This window comes from Poecilia reticulata, chromosome 16, assembly GCF_904066995.2.
Source record: "Poecilia reticulata chromosome 16, P_reticulata-male-v2, whole genome shotgun sequence".
Classification (NCBI taxonomy): domain Eukaryota; kingdom Metazoa; phylum Chordata; class Actinopteri; order Cyprinodontiformes; family Poeciliidae; genus Poecilia; species Poecilia reticulata.
Window position 1 is genome coordinate 21,628,864 of NC_088845.1, and position 20,748 is coordinate 21,649,611.

The 20,748-nt window shown below is 38.7% G+C and overlaps 1 protein-coding gene across 5 annotated transcripts in view; it reads left to right on the plus strand.

The window, feature by feature from the left end:
* Positions 1-20,748, plus strand: part of col14a1a (collagen, type XIV, alpha 1a) — a 123,487-nt gene that overhangs the window by 39,560 nt on the left and 63,179 nt on the right. For 3 of the 5 annotated variants that reach the window (XM_081616797.1, XM_008432271.3, XM_008432274.3), the window contains 17 exons: positions 332-487; positions 1,382-1,501; positions 1,782-1,946; positions 2,157-2,321; positions 3,043-3,194; positions 3,969-4,098; positions 4,426-4,568; positions 4,655-4,796; positions 5,896-6,035; positions 6,226-6,352; positions 8,351-8,490; positions 11,228-11,360; positions 11,682-11,714; positions 12,347-12,489; positions 17,398-17,530; positions 19,030-19,152; positions 19,870-20,019. In XM_081616797.1, coding sequence (XP_081472923.1) covers positions 332-487; positions 1,382-1,501; positions 1,782-1,946; positions 2,157-2,321; positions 3,043-3,194; positions 3,969-4,098; positions 4,426-4,568; positions 4,655-4,796; positions 5,896-6,035; positions 6,226-6,352; positions 8,351-8,490; positions 11,228-11,360; positions 11,682-11,714; positions 12,347-12,489; positions 17,398-17,530; positions 19,030-19,152; positions 19,870-20,019 — 2,295 coding nt within the window. The remainder of the gene's footprint in view (positions 1-331; positions 488-1,381; positions 1,502-1,781; positions 1,947-2,156; positions 2,322-3,042; positions 3,195-3,968; positions 4,099-4,425; positions 4,569-4,654; positions 4,797-5,895; positions 6,036-6,225; positions 6,353-8,350; positions 8,491-11,227; positions 11,361-11,681; positions 11,715-12,346; positions 12,490-17,397; positions 17,531-19,029; positions 19,153-19,869; positions 20,020-20,748) is intronic. The other 2 variants (XM_008432272.3, XM_008432273.3) reach the window with 2 other exon arrangements.

A 20,748-nucleotide genomic window follows, 5' to 3' on the forward strand; every position in this document is an offset into this window, starting at 1 on the left:
AAATACCGTTCTAAATATTGTAATCGATAATAGATAATAAATGGGTATTACATTTTGACTGAATGTGTTTAGTTTTTAAATGTAAAACTTTTCAAGACAGTGAGCACTAATTGTATTTGAATTTTAAACGTGTGCCTTTAAATCTAAATTCAACAATAGTGACTAATTTGAGTTAATTGATTTTTTTATTTTTCTTAAAATGTGATAATGTATAATTGTTTAGTTTCAAATAATTATGCCTTCTGTTTTCTATTTTGTCTGTGTATTTTATTCTAAGTTTGACTTTATGAACCTGCTGTTTTTTCTTGGGTTTTTTTTGTTTTTATTTTAGCAGATCTGTTTGTGTGCCACACCGCGGCCATTGCAGATATTGTGATCCTGGTAGACGGCTCATGGAGTATTGGCCGGATCAACTTCAAGCTGGTCCGTATGTTTTTGGAAAACCTGGTCAATGCTTTTGACATTGGCATTGATAAGACCAGGATAGGTGGGTCCCATTTATTATTTTTCTTAGAGATTTAGAAGCTGCATGAACCTCTGCATTGTCTCTTTTTTACAAGTGCAGATTACATTTTTTGTGTGTGTTTTGTTTGCTTCTGATTTTAAACCCTCTATATCAAGATCTTCAAACCCAGAGCCAGACAGGCAAATTTTAGACGTGTCTCTGCTTCAGCACATCTGAGTCAAATAATCGGGTCATCAGTACAAATCTGGAAAAAATTAATGCATACCGAAGAGCTGATTCAGCCATTTGATTCAGGTGTGTTGAACCAAGAACACATCTAAAAGTTGTAGGCCTGAATTTCAGGACTCCAGCTCTGTATCATTATTGGCACCCCTGGTCAATATCTGCTTAAATAAAGCAGCATAATATTAGACTAACAAAGTGACGTTTGAAGATTTGTCTCTCTTACCTTCTTTTTCTTACTCTGTTTTTCAAGTTATTTGTAGCTCTTCATCCAGCCTTATTTCTCATAGGATGAACTGTTTTGTATTTTCTAGTTCTTACTCTGAGTGTAATAACTTGTTAGCAAGTAGCTAACAAGTAGCTTGCAGTTTGTTGCTAGTTGCTACTTGTTAGCAAGTAGTTATTTGCTGTCAAAAGTAGACAAGTAGCAACTTTTGTTAGCATTTTCTGACTTATGATGATCAACACAAAACTGCTTTACTTAATTGGCATGTTTCCTCGTCTTTCTCATGCTAAAGAAAGGCTTTAGCAGGAAATTCTGCAGTATAATTTCTTTTATAAATTACTGAATTAGTCGTTAAATATTGCAATAAAATGACAAAATATGCTTCCTACATATCTTTTGCTAATAGATGTGTAGGGTTCTGTAAACCAGTGATTGGGTTTACAGTAGCTGCTGTTGTCTGTTTCCAGGCCTGGCCCAGTACAGCGGAGATCCCAGGATAGAATGGCATCTGAATACTTACTCTACAAAAGAAGCCGTCATTGATGCAGTGAAGAACTTACCATATAAAGGAGGAAACACTCTCACAGGTACTGCTTAGTAATTAAATTACTACTGGGATCTGCTTCAAAAGTGCCCTTCTGGTCTGTTTCATTGAGATTTTAATCTGTATGTTCCCATTTTTACTTTAAAGTCTTAATAAAAAAACTTTCACAGCACACATGCAAATATCATCTCTTCCTTGATTTAGTTATTTCTATGGGAGATTTTTTTTCTATTATTTACAACAGCATTTGCCAGTGAACCTTTTTTATTCACTTCTGTTTCTTATCTCCTCCCATTTTTTTATCTCTTTAACACTCTCAACAGGGCTTGCATTAAATTTTGTCTCAGACTACTGTTTCAAGCCTGAATCTGGCTCTCGAGTCGGTGTACCAAAGATAGGGATTCTGATCACAGATGGAAAATCCCAGGACGACGTTGTACCCCCAGCAGAGAGCCTGCGAAAAGCTGGCGTTGAGCTGTTTGCTATTGGTGAGAACAATTCTGCCACAGCTTGTCTACGACCCCTTTTCTGCTCCTCTAAATTGAGATTTTATTTTTTCAAACATTACTGACCTGCTGTGCTAAAGTTTATTCATCAAGACGGTGTCCGTTAGGGCTAAAACAATCAGACTCGAAAAGTCAAGCATTGCTTCTGCAGTTGACTCTTTTCCACCAATGACATGTCCTTTACTCTCGTAGGTGTAAAGAATGCTGATGAGATCGAGCTGCGGTCCATCGCCTCAGAGCCGCATCACACTCATGTCTACAATGTAGCTGACTTCAACATTATGAGTTCGATAGTCGAGGGACTGACAAAGACGGTGTGTGAACAAGTGGAGCTGCAAGACAAAGACATCAAGCAGAGTAAGGAACAGGAATGAAAGGCAGAGAGCCTGCAGAGACCACAGATAAGGGATTTTGTGGTGGCATCCAGAATAATAACATCACCTTACATAACCATTAATCCCAAATATACGAAGGTCAAAGCAAAGCCAGACAAGTTTATCAGTGTGGCAGCTGAAGTTAATTTGAATCACTTCACAAAGAGACAAAATGTAAGGACAGAGGTAAAGGAAATTACATTAATAACTAGAAATGATCAAGAATAAAGATAAAATACGCACCACATTAAAAGAAAGAGTTTGATGCAGATGTAGCATAAATATGATATGTAGATAGGATCCTTGATCCTTTTGCATAAACTGCAGTAAACTGTAAATTGTTTCGTCCTCATTTAAAGGGCCCAACAGATTCTGCACAACTCAGGTTTATTGTACAGGGGAAGAGCACAGAAACCGAATGGTATTTTTTCTGATTCTGCACCTAGATATGCTTGCATTGCTGGAAAGGCAGTGAAATAATTTTTTCATCCTAAGAACTCTTTGTAAAATGCACAAGTGCAGAAAATAAATGGGACGTATTTTCTCTTTACTGCAGGTATTAAAACGAACAAATTTCTGTAAACTTCTGGGTACTAGAATTGTCTGACCATAAATGCCTCACCATTGCCTAAAGCACTGAATGTCGTGCATTATTTTTTCATTCTTCCACCTTGTCTTTATGTTTACATATATATTGTGTTCAGAATTTACACCAGAGAAAATGGAAATGCCGCTCAACCTGGAAACCTCAGAGGTCACGGCTCAGAGCTTTCGGGTCTCATGGAGTCCGGCAGCCGGAAACGTAGAGATGTACAGAGTGGTTTACCATCCGGCTCAGGGAGGAGAACCTCAGGAGGTAAATGCCACGTTGCTTTATGAGAACATCACTATATATAATGAGTTATCTTTATGTTGTGTTGCTGCAATTTAGAAATTGCTGCCTCATTGCAGACTCTTGGATAGTGTGAAGCTCTGTCTTGTCTTGTAATCTGTGGATGTAGCATATGTGGAAGTGGAAGGAGAAACCTTTAGAAACGCTGCTGGTAGAGTGAGGACGGGCACTGCGCTCTTTTGTTTTTCTCTGACATGTTGATGGTGTTCCTCATTGGTACCTCTTGTATCTCTCCATTTACATTAACCTGTTTGTCAGTACAGACTGTGAGTGCACACACAAACTGATAGTCCTGTACATGCGGGCGCTTGTTTGCTCCCTGAGCAAAATTTAGTACATCCAATAGACAATAGTGTTTTCTGTCTAAACCTTGTCAAAGGGTGAAATGATGTCCTCTGACTGTGGTAGTAAGTTTTTGTTTTGTTTTTAGTTTTATCAAATGCATAAACTGAGAATGACTTTCATTGTTTTTGTTTAGGCTAATGTTTAGGTGATGCACTGATGTAAAAATTTGAGCTGGTATTGATATCTAACATAAATATTGTTAGATCTTTATGTAATGCTGTAATTCCTCCTCATATAGTACATACTATCCCCTTCTTTCTGTTTTAATACATCAAATATGCCCTCCTCTGCTGTTTTCTGCCTACGCCTCCCCTTCCTCATTGCCTTTTCATTTCCATACTTTTGTCCCTTTCATCCACCTTTCCTGCTTTGACTCGTTCTCCTGCACACCAGGCTGTTGTGGCTGGCAGTGAGACTTCAGTGGTGTTACAGCATCTCAGCTCTCTCACTGAGTACCAGCTCGCCGTGTTTGCTGTGTACACGGACGAGGCAAGTGAAGCTCTGAGAGGATCAGAAACTACCTGTAAGTTTAGTTTTAGACATATGGAAAAAAAAAAAAGTCAACACCTTAGAAAAGAGATTAGTAACAAAGCCTATGGCAATGCAGATTTTGTTTTTAGGATCTTCTTTTGTCATTTTGTAAAATTCAATTTAAAATGCATGCAAACTGTTGAATTTTATCTCATCTGAGTTTTGCAAAACCCTAAAGGTCTAATCTTGCTTTCCTCTCTTACAGTAAGACTTGAATCGGAAAATAAACATTAATCTTTTTAACATTGTTCAATACCTGGTTTCAAATATTGTTTTATTCTTGTTCAGATGTCCTGCTTCTGTCTGTCCATGTGTGCAGTGGCTCTCCCGTCAGTCACCAGCCTCCAGCTGTTCGATGCGACTCACAGCACAATGAAGGCCAGGTGGAGCCATGTGGATGGAGTCTCAGGCTTCATGCTGCTGTATGCTCCTATTACAGATGATGGAAATCTAAATAACGAGGTCGGCCAAGAAGCAAAAAGCTGAGAATGCCAAGTTTTTATAAATTCTCCAGCAAAGTTAACTTCTTTTTTTTATTTGTTTCCAAGTGTTGTCCTCAGATTAATGTAGCTGATGGCGTAAGAGAGGTGGAGCTGGTTGGCTTGACGCCTGACACTGAATACACCGTCACTGTTTATGCTATGTATGGAGAAGAAGCCAGTGACCCCAAAACAAATCAGGAAACAACACGTGAGTAATGCATATGCCCGCTCAAGTAAACTGAGATTTATTTTGTTTTGTTTTGTTGGTTTAAGTTTGACCCCAGTGTGATCTCGGCATAACATTCTGGGCTTTGATTTAAAAGCTGAAAGCAACATCTAACTTAGTCTGCTGTGTGCGAAGTCTCATTAACAAAATATATGTTTCTGTCAGTCCCATAAATCGGAACAAAATCTATCCTAAGGGTAATTATTTAACATAATCACTGAGCCCTGAATGCATATTTTACCGAAAGGACTGAGAGGATTACAAAACGTTTTTTTTTTCTCAGAATCACAAAGTCAAGAATTCAATTGAAATTGAACGATTATATGAGACCAGGTTGCAAACAAAATCAATAATTAATCTATTAGTAAACACACATGTTTCAGTGAGTCAATAAATATAAAAACAGAACATAAATAAACTTAAAGTAGAAACTACTTAGAGAAGTTCTGAAGTGAATTGAGAATTGAGTTTCATTGGCTGAATAAAGTAATTTTAAAGAGTGTATATCAATGTGTGTGTCTCTCTCTCTCTCTCTCTCTCTCTTAAAGGTAAATTCAGGGTTTTTACACATAATTTGTTCTTACACTGAGTTTTAACCAAGTCAATCTAGATGTGATAAATTCGACTGGGGTTCTTCCTTGACGGTTCTGTGGCTCAGCACTGCGGCACGCACAAGCTGCCCCACCGTAATGTCATCAGGCATGGAGGAATTCATGCCACATTATCACCGCCAAAGATGAAAATAAACTATTATTCTTAAATCTTCTGGTTTTCATTTCGGAGGTTATACTTATAAAACATTAGAGGATGTTGCCAAGGGGCAGAAGTCGTCATGTATTAAGAACAAGGGTGCAAATGAGCAGAATTGGATCATTCCCAATCATACAAATTGTACAATAGCTTCATAGACATCAGCTTTGCATTTGTAGTTTGATAAATGCAGACTCATCTGCAGGCAGAAGATTAATTTTGAGTCCCTGTAATGTCATGATGAAGGTGTCTTCAACAGCCTTTGGTTGGTAAGCATGTAAAACATGTCAGATGTCTGTAATGCTGTTATATTTGCTTTATTTTTTGCCAGTACCTCTGAGCCCTCCCAGGAACCTCCAGTTTTCAGACATCACTCATAACTCTGCCCACATCAGCTGGGACTCACCGCCTGATGGGGTGAAAGGTTACCGCATCATGTGGGTCATGACAGACGGGCTGGTCACAAAGGAGGTGTGTTTGCTTCTCTCTGTTTATAATTTCAGAAACCCAAAGGCTGTTGGCGTCTAATTTATTCTTTTCAAATGTTCTTGATCCCTCGAGTCTTTTGTATTAAAATTACTTCTGTCATTTTACCTACCTTGATTGAATCTTTTAATTTTTGCTATATTAAAGTTATCATGCAGGTATTTGCTTTCTGCAGGCAAAGGTGGGCCCAGTGAATTCGTATGACCTCAGTGACCTGGCGTCCCTCATGGAGTACTCGGTGGCCATCTTTGCTTTGTACAATGAGGGCCAGTCAGAGCCACTGACTGATGGCTTCACAACCAGTAAGAAACCTTCACTGCGCATCACAACATATAGGCAATAAGTCATCACTGTTTTTGTAATCATTTATCCGTAGGATATGTTATATCAATCAATATTAAAACTAACTCATGTTACATGATAACCTGCCTCTATATACAATTATTTAAAATTCAAATTGCAAAGAGAAAAAAAAAAACTTATTTTTTTTAAGTTCTTTGCAAATGTAAGAAGAGTGATGTATTTTTGTATATAGCCCCCTATATGTATTTTTGTATATAGCCCCCTAATTCTATGGTTTGCAGAACCCCCTTCCACTGCTGGTCTTTTGGATTATTTGTCTACTGGCTTCGCACATTCAAAGCCTGAGATTTTATTCCAGTCATGCCAATGGTCAGTTTCTCTGTACGTTGTTCTGCTGGAAGCTGAACCTGCACCCCAGATTGAAGTGTTTTGCAGCCTCTTGCAGGTTTTCTTCCTGCACTGGGCTGTATTTAGCTCCGTCTATTTTCCTATCTGTTCCGACCATCTTTACTGAAAGAAACTGCATAACACTGCAGACATACTTGGGCAAAAAGTTACATTTTGTTCATCGTTTTGGCCAAATATCTTTCTGTCACGTTTGCTTTTGTGATACATGGATTGTTACAAACTTTTAACAGGCCTTCTCACGGCTTTAATTCACCAATGACTCTCCTCTTCACATTTGTCCATAAAGGCAACATTTGTGAAGTGCACACAAATGTTGCATGTGAAATCCATTTACTAGTTATATAATTCGGAGACAATTGATTTCACTGGATGTTTTCTAGGGAATTAGATTGAAGGAGACTGAATAGAAATGCACCTCACGCTTTTCAGGATTTTATTTGTGCAAGGAAATGCAACTCTTCAGAAGGTTAAGTGATTTTAAGTGTTAGCTGTTTTTATTTATGTTGCAAAAGTTGTGCAATTTTTGGTTGTCATTTCAATCCACTGTCAAACAACATTTTCCGATTAACTTTTAAAAGTAAGAATCACAGATGTTTATATACCTTAAGTGACCATTTTTGTAATTGCTTCCACTACTAACAATTTCTGATGCTCTCTTGTTCTTAAAAAAATATTTTAAACTATTTGTAGAGGTTATTTTTCGTTTCTGTAGTTTTTGCTAATATTTTGTCATACTTTAATGACAGGTTAGTATGTTCCTATACAGTTGGATAACAAAATCTGATTATCTTTTGTTAGAGAATTAGTTCATCTAACTCCCCATAACAGATATTATCATATCATACAAAACATTTCTCCTAATTACCCATGCTATAAACGCTTAGTGCTTTAAGTATATTTATTTTTGCTATCTTTTTAATTGTTCACTTTATGGAGAGCGCAGGTTTTAATTTGCTGAGAAAAATTTGTCTCAGTTTACAACAAACAGCTTGATCAATATCATTAGAACGTTAACAATTTCTCTTATAATGCCAAATGGTGCTGGGTTTTATAACCCTTACTGGTCCTTCTGCCATCTTGGCTTCCTGCCAACCCCATTTACACTTCAGCATTATAGCTCAGTCACATAAAAAGGTAATTTTACTGTCCCTTACTATTTCATTTCACTAACGCATATTGATTTGTAGGAATATCCCTGTGAGCTACAAGCAGTTAGTCTTAAGTGCTGCATCAGCTCGAAAAATGTATGTGTGGCGAGCAACTACTAAAACATGCAGTCCTTTCAAGACCATATAGGATTTTATTTATCTACTAGCAAACTTTGTTTAATGGACCACGTTTATGAAAAGGGGTTTTATGTCCTGAAATGAATATGCAAGCACTTTAAAATTTGTGGAGTGGAGAAGTAGGTAATGGAGTGGACCAGGAAGATTAGAGTTCACATTAAGGAAGTGAAAAAATAACTCATGTAAGATGAGCATACAGAGCATAAAATTGATTTAACAAACATCTTCATATAACCTTGCAGCATTATGAACACAACATCATTGTAAACGGCAGCAGAAAGAGAACTTCACTGTTTGTTTCAGCTCCAGTTCCTGGTCCGCTGAATCTGCGCTCCAGTGACGTCAACGCTGGCAGCTTTAAAGTCAGCTGGGATCACTCGGCCACAGACATTTCTCTCTATAGACTCTCCTGGGCACCATTCTCTGGTGGTGATACAAAGGAGGTTAGTAAAAGTGAAATGTGTCCTTTTGAATTGTTTTGTGCTGAAATAAATGTGCTTTAAACTCGCTTTGCCTAAAATCCGATCCAGTACCTTGCACACTCCTTGAGAATGATTTGTGAAAACAGATATTTGACATATTTAGATGGCAGTAGAAACTGCCAGGACCGAGCCATTTACATGCGTTTTGTCAACAACGTGGTTGATTTAGTCCACTTCTCGTCTTATATGTAGATGAATAAGTGGCTTTGCTCCATATGCTTTGAGAGAGGGAAGTCTCTAGTCCAATGACTTACACAGAAGCTTAAGACCATTACTGGTAGTACAGCTAAAACCCCTGGCATGGTTGAATATGAAAGCTGAATAAAACCAGACATTAATGGCTCGGGTGTTTTATTACCACAATCTGGGGTTTCGAGACAGCTGCGAAGCAATGATAGAGCTCCGGGTTTGTGTGGATGTAGTGTGAGCTTGTGTGTGTAAATGTGTGTTTTGCTCAGAGTCATCAGAGCTGAAAATGCCACCCTGGGGAATTGAAGAGATAAGCTGGGGATACTGACAGCCTAAAGAGAAAGTGATACATGTGGTTTACTCTTTTTCTTGGTCACATTCTTAGCACACGCACACACACACACACACACACACGCATACATATGCACGCGCGCACACGCATGCGCGCACACACACACACCTACACACACACACACACACACCAATTAATAATAAACTGGGTGCAAAAGATAGTCACATAGCTGTAAGGCAGTACTCTCCAACCTTCCTTCCCTCTTTTGTGATGCTACAAAAACACTCCTCCACCCAAAACCCTTAAACCTGCATGGATGCTCATGCATGTGAATGTTGAAATTACCATTCAGTAATTTATTAACTATTTATAGAGTTCGTCCTCTATTCATGAAAAAATAAATGTTAGGTTCTTTGTCATTTGTAGCAGCAGCTGTTTTATTTCATTGCAGCAAAGAGTTAAAGATTATGATGTGTATAAAGAGACAATAATCCAATTATTAAGTAACAAGTTTGACTTTGAATTGAAGCCTCTATCTCCGATTCTATTTGCATCTTTTTATAGATAGAAACTTCAGTTCCTGTGAGGGTCCAGAGTGCATCAACTCTGGGCATCTTTGCGTTTTATTACTCCTTTTTATAGAGGAGTTTAGTCACGGTGGCCTCATCAAGCAGACGCCTCCATCATGGAGAGTCAGTTTTTGATAGAAGCGATATGGCTCACTGCCTAGGGCAGCTTCATGTCACAGGGTGATGCTAGGAAAAACAAAAAGAGAAAGATGTCATTTGTGCCCTGAACCAGCTTTCTGCTGCTTACTTGAATGTCCAGGAAATAGAGAATGAGGTTCCACCAGATTTGTGCTTCGTTATAATACTAACAACTGTGGTTGTGCTAAATGGCAATGAAGTTGATGTGTGGTTTAGAGGGACAAAATTCTTCAAGGATTATGGATGTATTTAATTATTTCTTGTTCAAGATATAAAATGCTTTGACTTCTAAGACCTGCTAAAATATTAAACAGTTTTTAAGAGTGGGCAGAAGGTGTGTTGTGTAAAATCTAATTTTGGGGCTTTTTGAGCTTTATATCATGTTATAATGTTAACCCTCATCAAAAACATACCAGAAGTGTTGCTTTCATTCTTTGATCCTTATTTGAGGAATCCTTGAATTTCCCCCATCTCCACCATTCAAGATGCCTAAAAGCTTGCTCTCACAAAGCTCCTCCTTGGAGCTGCGGTCTCCAAGCTGAGACTCTGCCTTGCAGAGCTCCTCTACCCCACAGCTCCTACAGACTAGTGGCAGCAGCAATTACGTCATTGTAAGAACTACTTCTCAGCCCAGCGCTTCTGAAAACTATTGTGAACGGAATAATAAGAAGCATTATTGTTCTGACATTCTGACGTTGGAGAGTTGGAAAGAGCAGGAGCTTCTTAAAGAAACGGTGGTCAATTTCAAGACATTAAATTGTGAAGTCAAATTGCTTTAAAGTTATGTCTGATTTATACAGCATTTTTATAACAACTGAAGGTAACGTAGTGAGTTGATTGTGCTATAAAATGGCACTATGTGTCTAGAAAATACATACCGTTTAGGTTAGCATACATATTCAAATCTACACTGATTACAGATTCTGTTTAACACAGTTCAGAGATGGAAAAACATTTACTTGCGGACAAAAAAATTGTGATTCTTTGTTTGCTCAGAATTATTGCTAAAATCTTATCTAATTCTTGTGAACCCAATGTTGAGTGCTGTCTCACCTCGTAAGCACAATTTATGGTGACACACGTATTTGAGGAGCTTTCTTAGTGTGCCATTAATGGAAGAACCACACTGCCAGCAATCCCTGTAGCGATTTGCAGAAGAGTGCAGAATGCTGGATGAAGATGAATGTAGCTGGGCTTTGGGCATAGTGTTCAGCTTGAAAGAGTGGATGTACATTTCTGGGTTGATAGTTAGAAATTAATAAGCAAATATCAGTTTGAGAAATTTTTTTTTATTTAATATGATTATTTTAAAATGTTATGGAATCTGGATGTTTACACCTGAAAATATTTTTTTAAATGTTAGCAAAATCCCACAAATTATTAATTGTCCTGTTTTGAGAGTCTGTTAAATAGTTTTATTCAGCAAGGGAGCTAAATTAAATATCTTGTACTGATAAAAATAAACTATTATATTTGAATGTCTGTTTTTTTTATTATTATTTTATTGTAGGTGATATTGAGTGGAAGTGAGAACAGATACATTCTCGCCGGTCTCAGTCCCTCCACTAAGTATGAAGTCCTGTTAACGGCCATATTTGACGATGAATCTGAGAGCGACACAGTCTCCGTCATAGAAACCACATGTAAGTGTCAACAGATTCACTTTTAATATTTTAAATGAATCGACGTTTGTCTTCAAACTGCAAGACTCTTCTGCTTTGATTCTCATAGCTATTCCCTTCTCCACAATTTTTTGATGCAAAACTTTCAATTTATGAGCCAAAGTGTTTTGACATTCATCAAGACATTTGCGTTGTTGATTTTTGTCTCGTCTTAGCAGAAGGAAATCTATTTTTGCTAACAATGATTAGTTACAGGTTCCTCTCTAATTGGATTACTTATTGGCACAGGGCATTGTTTAGCAGTAACACGTTCTCTGATTTCTACTTTCTGTAATTCTCCAGTGGCTATAACAACGATTCATACCACAAAAACAAGTAAGTGCCAAAGGTGGAAATGTGTGTTATTGGAAAACATCATGAGTGGGAGTTTTTTTAATATATAAACGTCCAAGTACATCCAACAAGATGTGACTCACCGTGATGCACAATCTGTCCTAAAATCATTTAGATTAATTTTTTTTTTTTAGTTTAGCTATATATGACTGTATGAACTTTTCTTTTAATAATCCTCCCAGCACGTGTCCATGGGCTAAGGTTGCCGTTACTCTAGTGCTATTAAAAAAAATCTGAAGTAAGTTTTTGACTTGATTCATTGACTTATAGAAAGTAAATGAATCTGTTTGCAAACGAATATGTGCCACTCGTTTAATCCAATACAAAAGGTCAGAAGTGCCTTTAAATAACTTTTTTCCCTGTGAATAAAGTTTTTAACTAAGCATGAATCTGTAAGTTTTGTTTTTGCACTTGTCATTGTCATCGTCCATCCCTGCTTGTCAAAAAGCTTTTAAAAACGGCTGTTTTAATAATGCTGCTATGGACTTATATACAGTACAATTTATTTTATACTTAATGACTACTTAACTAATTCATGATTGTTTGAAATGTTAAGTGATTTGTGCATGCCTTTTGCTTTAAATGAGTTAAACAGATTTTCTCTGATGCCACAGTGACACGTCAGGCTGTGAAAAACCTTCACCTGAGTGATGAGACCACACAAAGCTTAGACGCATCCTGGGAGCTGGAAGACACTGATGTGGAGAGCTACAGGATTTCCTACACTGACCTCAGTGCAAACCAAGAGGAGGAAACTGTAAGTTATTAATGTTGTGAGCTGTCATCGATGCAGGACGATGTAGACAAAAACAGCATTTGTTGAGGCTGATCTGTGTTTTTTTTGTATATTTTGCACTCTTTCTGCTATTTGTGAGACCTTTCCAAATATGTGTAGGTTTCGTCCTTGTGGGCATTATCACACTGAACCCGATGCTTGTGAATAATGATTCACAAGCATCGGGTTCAGTGTGACATTTCTCCTGGACAGTTCTGAACACCAAACACATGAAGCAGGCCACACTGAAGTAGCGTCTAGAGGAAAACCGTTGTTATTTCAAACCTCCAGCCTCGTGGATTGCACTGCAGACATCACTGCTGGGTCATGCAGTGCAGCCAGAAAACTGATTAGACTTCTAGCGGCAGTCCACTCAGCCTCTTCTCCTGATCCCCCTGTCCCTCTGAAGAGCCCTTGAGCTCAGTGTCATGTACTGACCCTGATCACTAATGCACACCCAAACACGTCCGCACAGGCCTTCCTCCCCTTCTGTCCCCTTGCCTCCGTGTTTCTCTGATTCTCTCCCTCGTGACTTTTCTCTCTCTCCACCTCCCCCTTTCTCTCTTTTAATTTCCCGATGTGGTGTCAGAGCCACAGAAGATGGAGAGGCCAGGCCAAGCCAGAAGACAGCCCATTATCTTTTCTGTAGCCATTTACCTCAGTGGGAACACAGATGGAGGGCAGCTGAGAAAAGAGGAAAAACATAAGAACCATAAAACACCACTGGAAAGTAAAACAGTCATTAACATGAGAGAAATGGCTAAACCTGTCTGCTGAGAAATAAAGGACGTTTTAAACTGTAGCTGTAGCTGTAGCGTTTACTCTTTGTGTTATTGAGGATAATGAAAAAATTTGTACAGTGGACAGCTCCTGCACAGCAAATTTGGAAGTGTTCAGTCAACTCCTACAGAGTTGAATTCAACATTTTGAAAGTGTCTATATTGGTCCACTCTGGATGATGTAGAAATTACACTTTTGAAAGTGTTATTTGTGATATAGTTGAATCAACACTCACAGTAGTTGAAATTAAACACACATCAGTGTTAACTTACTCGACACTAGTGTATTTTGTCAAAAGTTAACACTGTGAACATGTCAATCTAACACAGAATGGTGTAAATTATATATTAACATAGAAATGTGAGTTTTGAAATACTACTGGCAGGGTGTGCTGTGGGGGCACAGGGGTTAAACATAACCCACATATGGAGGCTCTAGTTTTCAATGCGGCTGTCGTGGGTTCGCTTCCCAGTCTTCCTTTTCTCTCATTACCCGCTTTTTTTGTCAATTTACCACCAATTAAAGCCTTTTTTTCTCCAGAAACTACTGGCCATCAATAATCCCCAAATTCATTTTAAAAGACATTAGATGCCACATTAGATGCTACAAAAACACTAGCACCAGTTGCAGTATGTAATCTACTTTTATTTCAAAACAACATCAAACAGCACTGGCAGCAATATACAACAAAGGTCATTTATTCATCGTACTTTGCACTGAAGGTGAAGTGTGCTTTGAAAGTTCATTGGAAGTAGCCATGGATGGTCTTGTGATCACTGATGGTGAAGTGTCTTTGGTGCTGCTCTTGTTTTCGCCAATATGAAGGAGGAAGACTTTCAGCCTGGAAGGAAAAACAGGAAATATAGCAGAAACACTAGGATAATAAATAAATATTTTAAAAAGAAGTGAACAAAAATAATCAGACTCACCTGTGTGTGTCACCGTCATATTCATTCAAATTACTCTGCCCACCCGGTTTACAAGATAAAGCATAAAAAAGTCAGAAATAATTACTAAAGAAATTAGTCGGCTTATAGAAAAAAAATTGGACAGTATTAAAAGTCATGCCAACCTGTCTGAAGAAATGTGTTGAAGTCATCATAACAGGCTTCAGTCACCAACATGACACACTAACAAAGAACAAAACATTTTGGCAGTTTTTAGATGTGCCACAGGTACAAAATACCAGCTTCAAATGGCTCAATTGCCTCCTAACTGTGTAGATAAGTACTCCAGAGTCCTGCTATTCACCTAATTATTGTATTCAGGTATGTTGCAGCAGCAGCAGCACATCTAAATGTTGCAGGACAGTGGCCCTCCAGGACTGGAGTTTGACATCTGTGGCTTAGATCAAGGCAATGGTCCAGCACAGCCACTCCCCCATTTTGCAGTCTACAGCCGAAAACGTAAAGAAAACAACCTCCGCAGCTAAATGTTATCTCAATGGCCTCCAGATTTTTCTGACAATTTCAATGTTCGGTTAGGATAATAAATAGTCATACCGTGATATCCAAACAACTAAACGTACGTTAAGCGAACTATTTATATGAATTGATACTCTTGCGTAAACAGAAAAATAATGCCTCCATGAAAAATAGTCAAACACAATCATTTTAAAATGGAACTTACTTTGTTATAATAAGCTCCAGACAAGACACTGTACTGCTGCCTCCGCTCCTCAGGCAAACATGTGACGCGGTAGCGGAACAAGACGGCGTCGGCCGGGGGGCGGGGCTAATGACCGGGCCCAAATAATAAAGCTCATGATAATTTAACTTTACAACATGAACATGCCCGCAACAGCGGAACTAACAAGTTTCATCACCAGAGAGAGTGACTATATCATTTTGAAATCCGTCTGACATGAAGTACAACAATCCAAGAGAAGAACAGAAACATCAGGCTACTGGTCACTAATGATGAAACGACACAAATTCAAAACATGTTAACGTAGTCCGTAGAAATGCTCTAGCTAGTTTGCCATTTGTTTCCAAGTTACTGATGATGATGTTGGTGACAAGCTTTACCCAGAATGCACCTGGAGACAATAAGGACGATTAATTTGTCCTTATTGTCTCCAATAAGGACAATAGGCGCAGCCGAGGTGTTGAGGGGATCCGTTTTGGTGGCCTTAGGATCGCATCTCTGCTTTTTGCAGATGATGTGGTCCTGTTGGCTTCATCGGAACGTGATCTGCAGCTCTCACTGGAGCGGTTCGCAGCCGAGTGTGAAGCGGCCGGGATGAGGCTCAGTGCCTCCAAATCCGAGGCCATGGTCTTGAGCCGGAAAAGGGTAGAGTGCCTTCTCCGGGTCAGGGGGGTCGTCCTGCCTCAAGTGGAGGAGTTTAAGTATCTGGGGATCTTGTTCACGAATGAGGGAAGAAGGGAACGGGAGATCGACAGGCGGATTGGGGCAGCGTCTACTGTGAAGCGGGCGCTGTACTGGTCCGTCGTGGTGAAGAGAGAGCTGAGCCAAAAAGCGAAGCTCTCGATTTACCGGTCGATCTACGTTCCCACCCTCATCTATGGTCATGAGCTTTGGGTCATGACCGAAAGAACGAGATCACGGGTACAAGCGGCCGAAATGAGTTTCCTCCGCAGGGTGGCTGGGCTCTCCCTTAGAGATAGGGTGAGAAGCTCGGTCATCCGGGAGGGACTCAGAGTAGAGCTGCTGCTCCTCCACGTCGAGAGGAGCCAGTTGAGGTGGCTCGGGCATCTGGTAAGGATGCCTCCTGGACGCCTCCCTGGTGAGGTGTTCCGGGCACGTCCCACCGGGAGGAGGCCTCGGGGAAGACCCAGGACACGCTGGAAGGATTACGTCTCTCGGCTGGCCTGGGAACGCCTTGGGATTCCCCCGGAGGAGCTGGAAGAAGTGGCTGGGGAGAGGGAAGTCTGGGCCTCCCTTCTGAAGCTGCTGCCCCCGCGACCCGACCCCGGATAAGCGGAAGAAAATGGATGGATTGATGGATGAATTTGTAGTTTTGTGTGTCATAAAGTTAAATATAAGAGTGAAAATAAAGCCAGTCATGTGGCACAACATTTTATTCAATATTTTACACCCACTATGTCACTAAAATCAGTCAGTCTGGTAAAGTTTTTAGCAACCATGAGTCAGCAATGGGGCACTTTATGACCTACTGGGGTATGGTACACAGTTTTCAACAGAAGAGGGCTCTCCTTTCCAGGTCTCATCAGATGTGATTAAAAAAATTGGATCTCCAAAGGCATGTTCAGCATCCCATGTGGGCCCCCTGTAGGTCCAGGCCAGGGGCTTGCTGCAACCCCTACTCTACCTGTAGCTTCTTCCCTGAAGTGATGTCACAAATATGTTTCAATTGTGGGAGGAACTGTTTGATGTTGATTTCTAAATCAACATCAGACTGGGTTACTATTGGTGTTAATTTAGAAATCAACACTGGACTGGATTGCTTTTTGTTTAACTCTTTGGATCTCTTTAGTGAGTGTTGGGGAAACTCACTAACACTCATGTTGCTGAATTAACACTGTATTTTTAACATACAACACATTTATTTTCAAATTTACTCAAGTAACATTTTTAATGCAAATTTTTCCAGATGAATGAATGCTGTGATTTGTTGTACAAAGGCTTATTCTCTGTTCATGTAGCTTCACTTCCCCCAGTGAAGCTACACGAGACTGCTGTCCGGAAACTGCTCATATTTTCAGATGTTGATTGGGGGTTGTCCTATCAGACCATCAGTTCCTGAAACGACACAAAATATAACTTGGAAAAGAGCACGAGTGCTTAGTACAACCTCACTGGACTGCACACAGAGTGAAAATCTTGAGAGGTCCAAGTGACTCTGTCTCTTAAGACCGCAGCAGGGTTAACAGAAACTCTGGGCTGGCTGTGATATCTACAAAGAGACAGTTAAAATGCATCTCATGCTGTTTAATTTTTCCCCAAAATACCATTTAATTTTTCCATACTCTAATGGTAGTATTATACTACACTCACAAGAACTTGATAATGAGGTTGTTTTTTTTCACCCCAGTCGTCTCTCCAATCTACAATCCAGGAGTAAAACCAGGCACAATGTGGATCTGCAGAACTCCAAATAACTCCTTATATCTTTTATTTTGTATCTAGATATCTGTTGGTGGTGATCAGAAAAGTGCATTGCTGCAGCCTTTACTACCAGACACGCAGTACAAAGTGACGGTCACACCTGTGTACTCTGATGGACAAGATGGCATCAGTGCTTCTGCTTTGGGTTCTACATGTAAGCCTAAATATCCTGAAAACACAAACGCAACACACCCCGTCTCACCAAAACATGCCATCACAGCGCTTGAATGATGTTTAATCAGTTGTCTCATTTTAAACAAGCAGAGCATTCTATGATAAATTATCAGGACTTGTTTTAGATTTGATGAAAGAAACTGAACATTATGGAAACACAAATGCATAAATAATATCTGTGAAGTCAGAAACGAAGTTCACGTTGTGGCTTTCATGGTTTTCATGGTTATGACTGCTTAAACTCAAAGAGCTGGACTTTGAATCACTAACAAAAAAAAAACAATATTCATCAACTAGGTTGGTTTTCTTACCCTACAGTAATTGAGTTTTGCGGACTGGAGCTTTATTATGTACTTATCCATTATAAATGTTCAATTTAGTCAAGATCAAGACTGCTGCTGGACCTTTCAGTGAATCCTGTCGATCAATTTATAGTTTTTGGAATAAATTACTTTTTTTGTTGTTGGGAAGTAAAAAATTCTCCAGGATTAATAATTTCATATTTTATTGCCACTAGTTTAATATTCATGGAAGTTATGAATTATTAACCAGTGAGGTTATTTCAAGGTTTCCTTGTTTTCTGTGAATGAAATATGCAGGTTTCAGTTTAGGAGAATAGGCTGAAAGATACTGAAGAATTTTATTTGCTCTAAGCAGAATGCTAATTTGCCCTCGTACAATTTATGATAATTTATGTGCCGGATGGAGAATATGAATTAAGGTGATGAGAAATACTGATGCTTTCCTAATTGTCTTAATAAGAACTCCTCGTTGTTCCAGCAGCTCCTTAAATAATGAAATGATTAAATTAGTCCAATTGATTCTCTTTACCATTGTTCAACCTTTTCTTTTTTTTTTTTGAGTAGCACTGATTGTCTCTTTGTTATGCAGCGAAATAAAACGTCAGATTAAACATGTCATATTTTACGATTAAAGTGCCATAACTAATCATCAGTCAAATTATACTGCCATTGTCGCAGACTATAGTCATAAATTACAACACAGACATATAATGTGAGAGCACTTAGAGAGTTTGAGGGTCAAAGCCCCCATAAATCAAGAGCTAAAGAGTTTTACAACCTTGCAATTATTTTTGTTTGTGTCGGAAAGAAAATGATTGATGTTAGAAACAAAGCTTAGCAACTTCTTGCCCTGGCATTTTTAACCATCCAAATACAGCTTCTAAAAAAGTTTAACTGTTCAACTTTTCCATTTTTTAAAATTTTTTTTGGCAAATAGTCCTGTGCTGGTGCTACAAATGAATAACTTCTTTATTGATGTGCTCTGTAAAAGGTCAAGGGATTTTTTGTTTATTTCTTAAACAAATGAACAAACTGGCCACACTGGACGCATGAAGTTATTTGCTCTCTGCAAAGACTCAGTGAAACTTGAATTTTAGTGTCTGTTTAATGACATTCAGCATCAAATCTCTGTAGCATTCAAGTCAAGTTCGCCTTTTTGCTTTTGTTGCTTTGGTAGTGCCTCTCTTGTCTCCTGAAAATCTACGCGTGTCAGAGGAGTCGTACAACCGCTTCAGGGTCTCCTGGGATCTGCCTCAGTCTCCGACAGAAGGTTACAGGATTCTCTACCGGCCCATTCATGGTACACACACACACACACACACGCACACACATGCCCACACACCCCCCCCCCACACACACACACACACGCACACACCCGCAGACTGAGATCCAAAGCAGACAGTTTAAAGTTTAAAGAAAAAGAAGCAGCAGTGTAGCACAAAAATATGTACATCCTCTCCACTCTTTCATTGAGACATCATCATTAAATGACCGTTTTAGCTGCTCTGTCCTGCGTCTGCTGCTAATTACTTCACCAAGCTATGGATCCAGTGTTTTATAGTTTCCAACTCTGTTTTCAATCACCTAAAAGCAATTATTTTACCTCAGAGGAGCAGGTATAGGCAAACGTGCTGCACTGATGTTATTTTAGGAATATTCAAGGAAAAGAAAAGTCCCACACAGACCTTCACTTTTCACACATACTGTATACAGCTAGACTAAAAGAGACTTTTGGTGTATGTTGGCACAGACACAACTCAATCTGTATTTTATGAGGATTATTCCACTGGGTGATGTGTTAGCATTATAACTTTAATTACTTAGTTTTATGCATTTTTTAAAAAGCTCATCCAGGAATCTGTGACATCTGTACTCAGTGGGTTTAGAAAATTCTCTTTCTGCTTTTCAAAAGTAATGTTTACATGTTCCTACAATATTTTTGCTGATCAAACCAAAAGTTCTGGCCCACTCTGCTTTTTTCTGTATTGTTATACGTTTTGTTTTTTTCTTTTTTTAGTTCAAAGTCCGATTTTGGAGACGACGGTAGATGAAGATGTGAACTCAATTCTCCTCCTGAATCTTTTAAGCGGGACGGATTACAGTGTCCAAGTGACGGCTTTCTACCCAGCAGGACCAAGTGAACCACAGCTCATTAATGCGAAGACATGTAAGCGTTTGACATAGTAATACCACAGGAATTCACATTTTATTGAATTCCTGTGGAAATATTCCCGTCTGTTAAATAAGAAGAGTTTCCCATTCAGCAGACGAGAAACTGTCAGGTTAGGTTTTATTGCAAAAAATAAATAAGAATGATTAATTTTAAAATTCAGTGTGAACATGCTGATGGTGAAAATTAAGTATAGTTTATAGTATAAAGGGAAATGAATGTGAAATATTAATGCAGGCCAAAACACACCTGGGTAAAATGTACAACTTTAGAGTTTAAAGGGATTTTGACTATGTCAATATATAGATTGATGCTTAAGCATAAATAGAGCAGTTGTGAAAAACGTTGAACATTAAAACATTTGAAAAGCGTTTGTCATTTTTCTCTGTGTTCACCACTCTGTTGGTTTATCACACAAATGTTCTTCGAACATAAATAGAAGTTTATGGTTGTAATATATAATGAAATAAGATATTAGGATTTAAACAATATGAAAAACTTCAAGCTGTATAAATTATTATTACGGCCCCTAATATCCTTTGAAACAGGATCAAATTATTGGAGCAACTTTTTATAAACCTGTTAGTTTTAGTTGTTAAAATAATAATAATAAAAAAAAAATAGGTTGCATCATAAAAAAATCACCAGCTGAGTCTTTTCTTTTTTTTCTTCTTCTTTTTTTTAGTTCAGTTTCATTATGAAAAGACACTGGGACCATTACAGGGA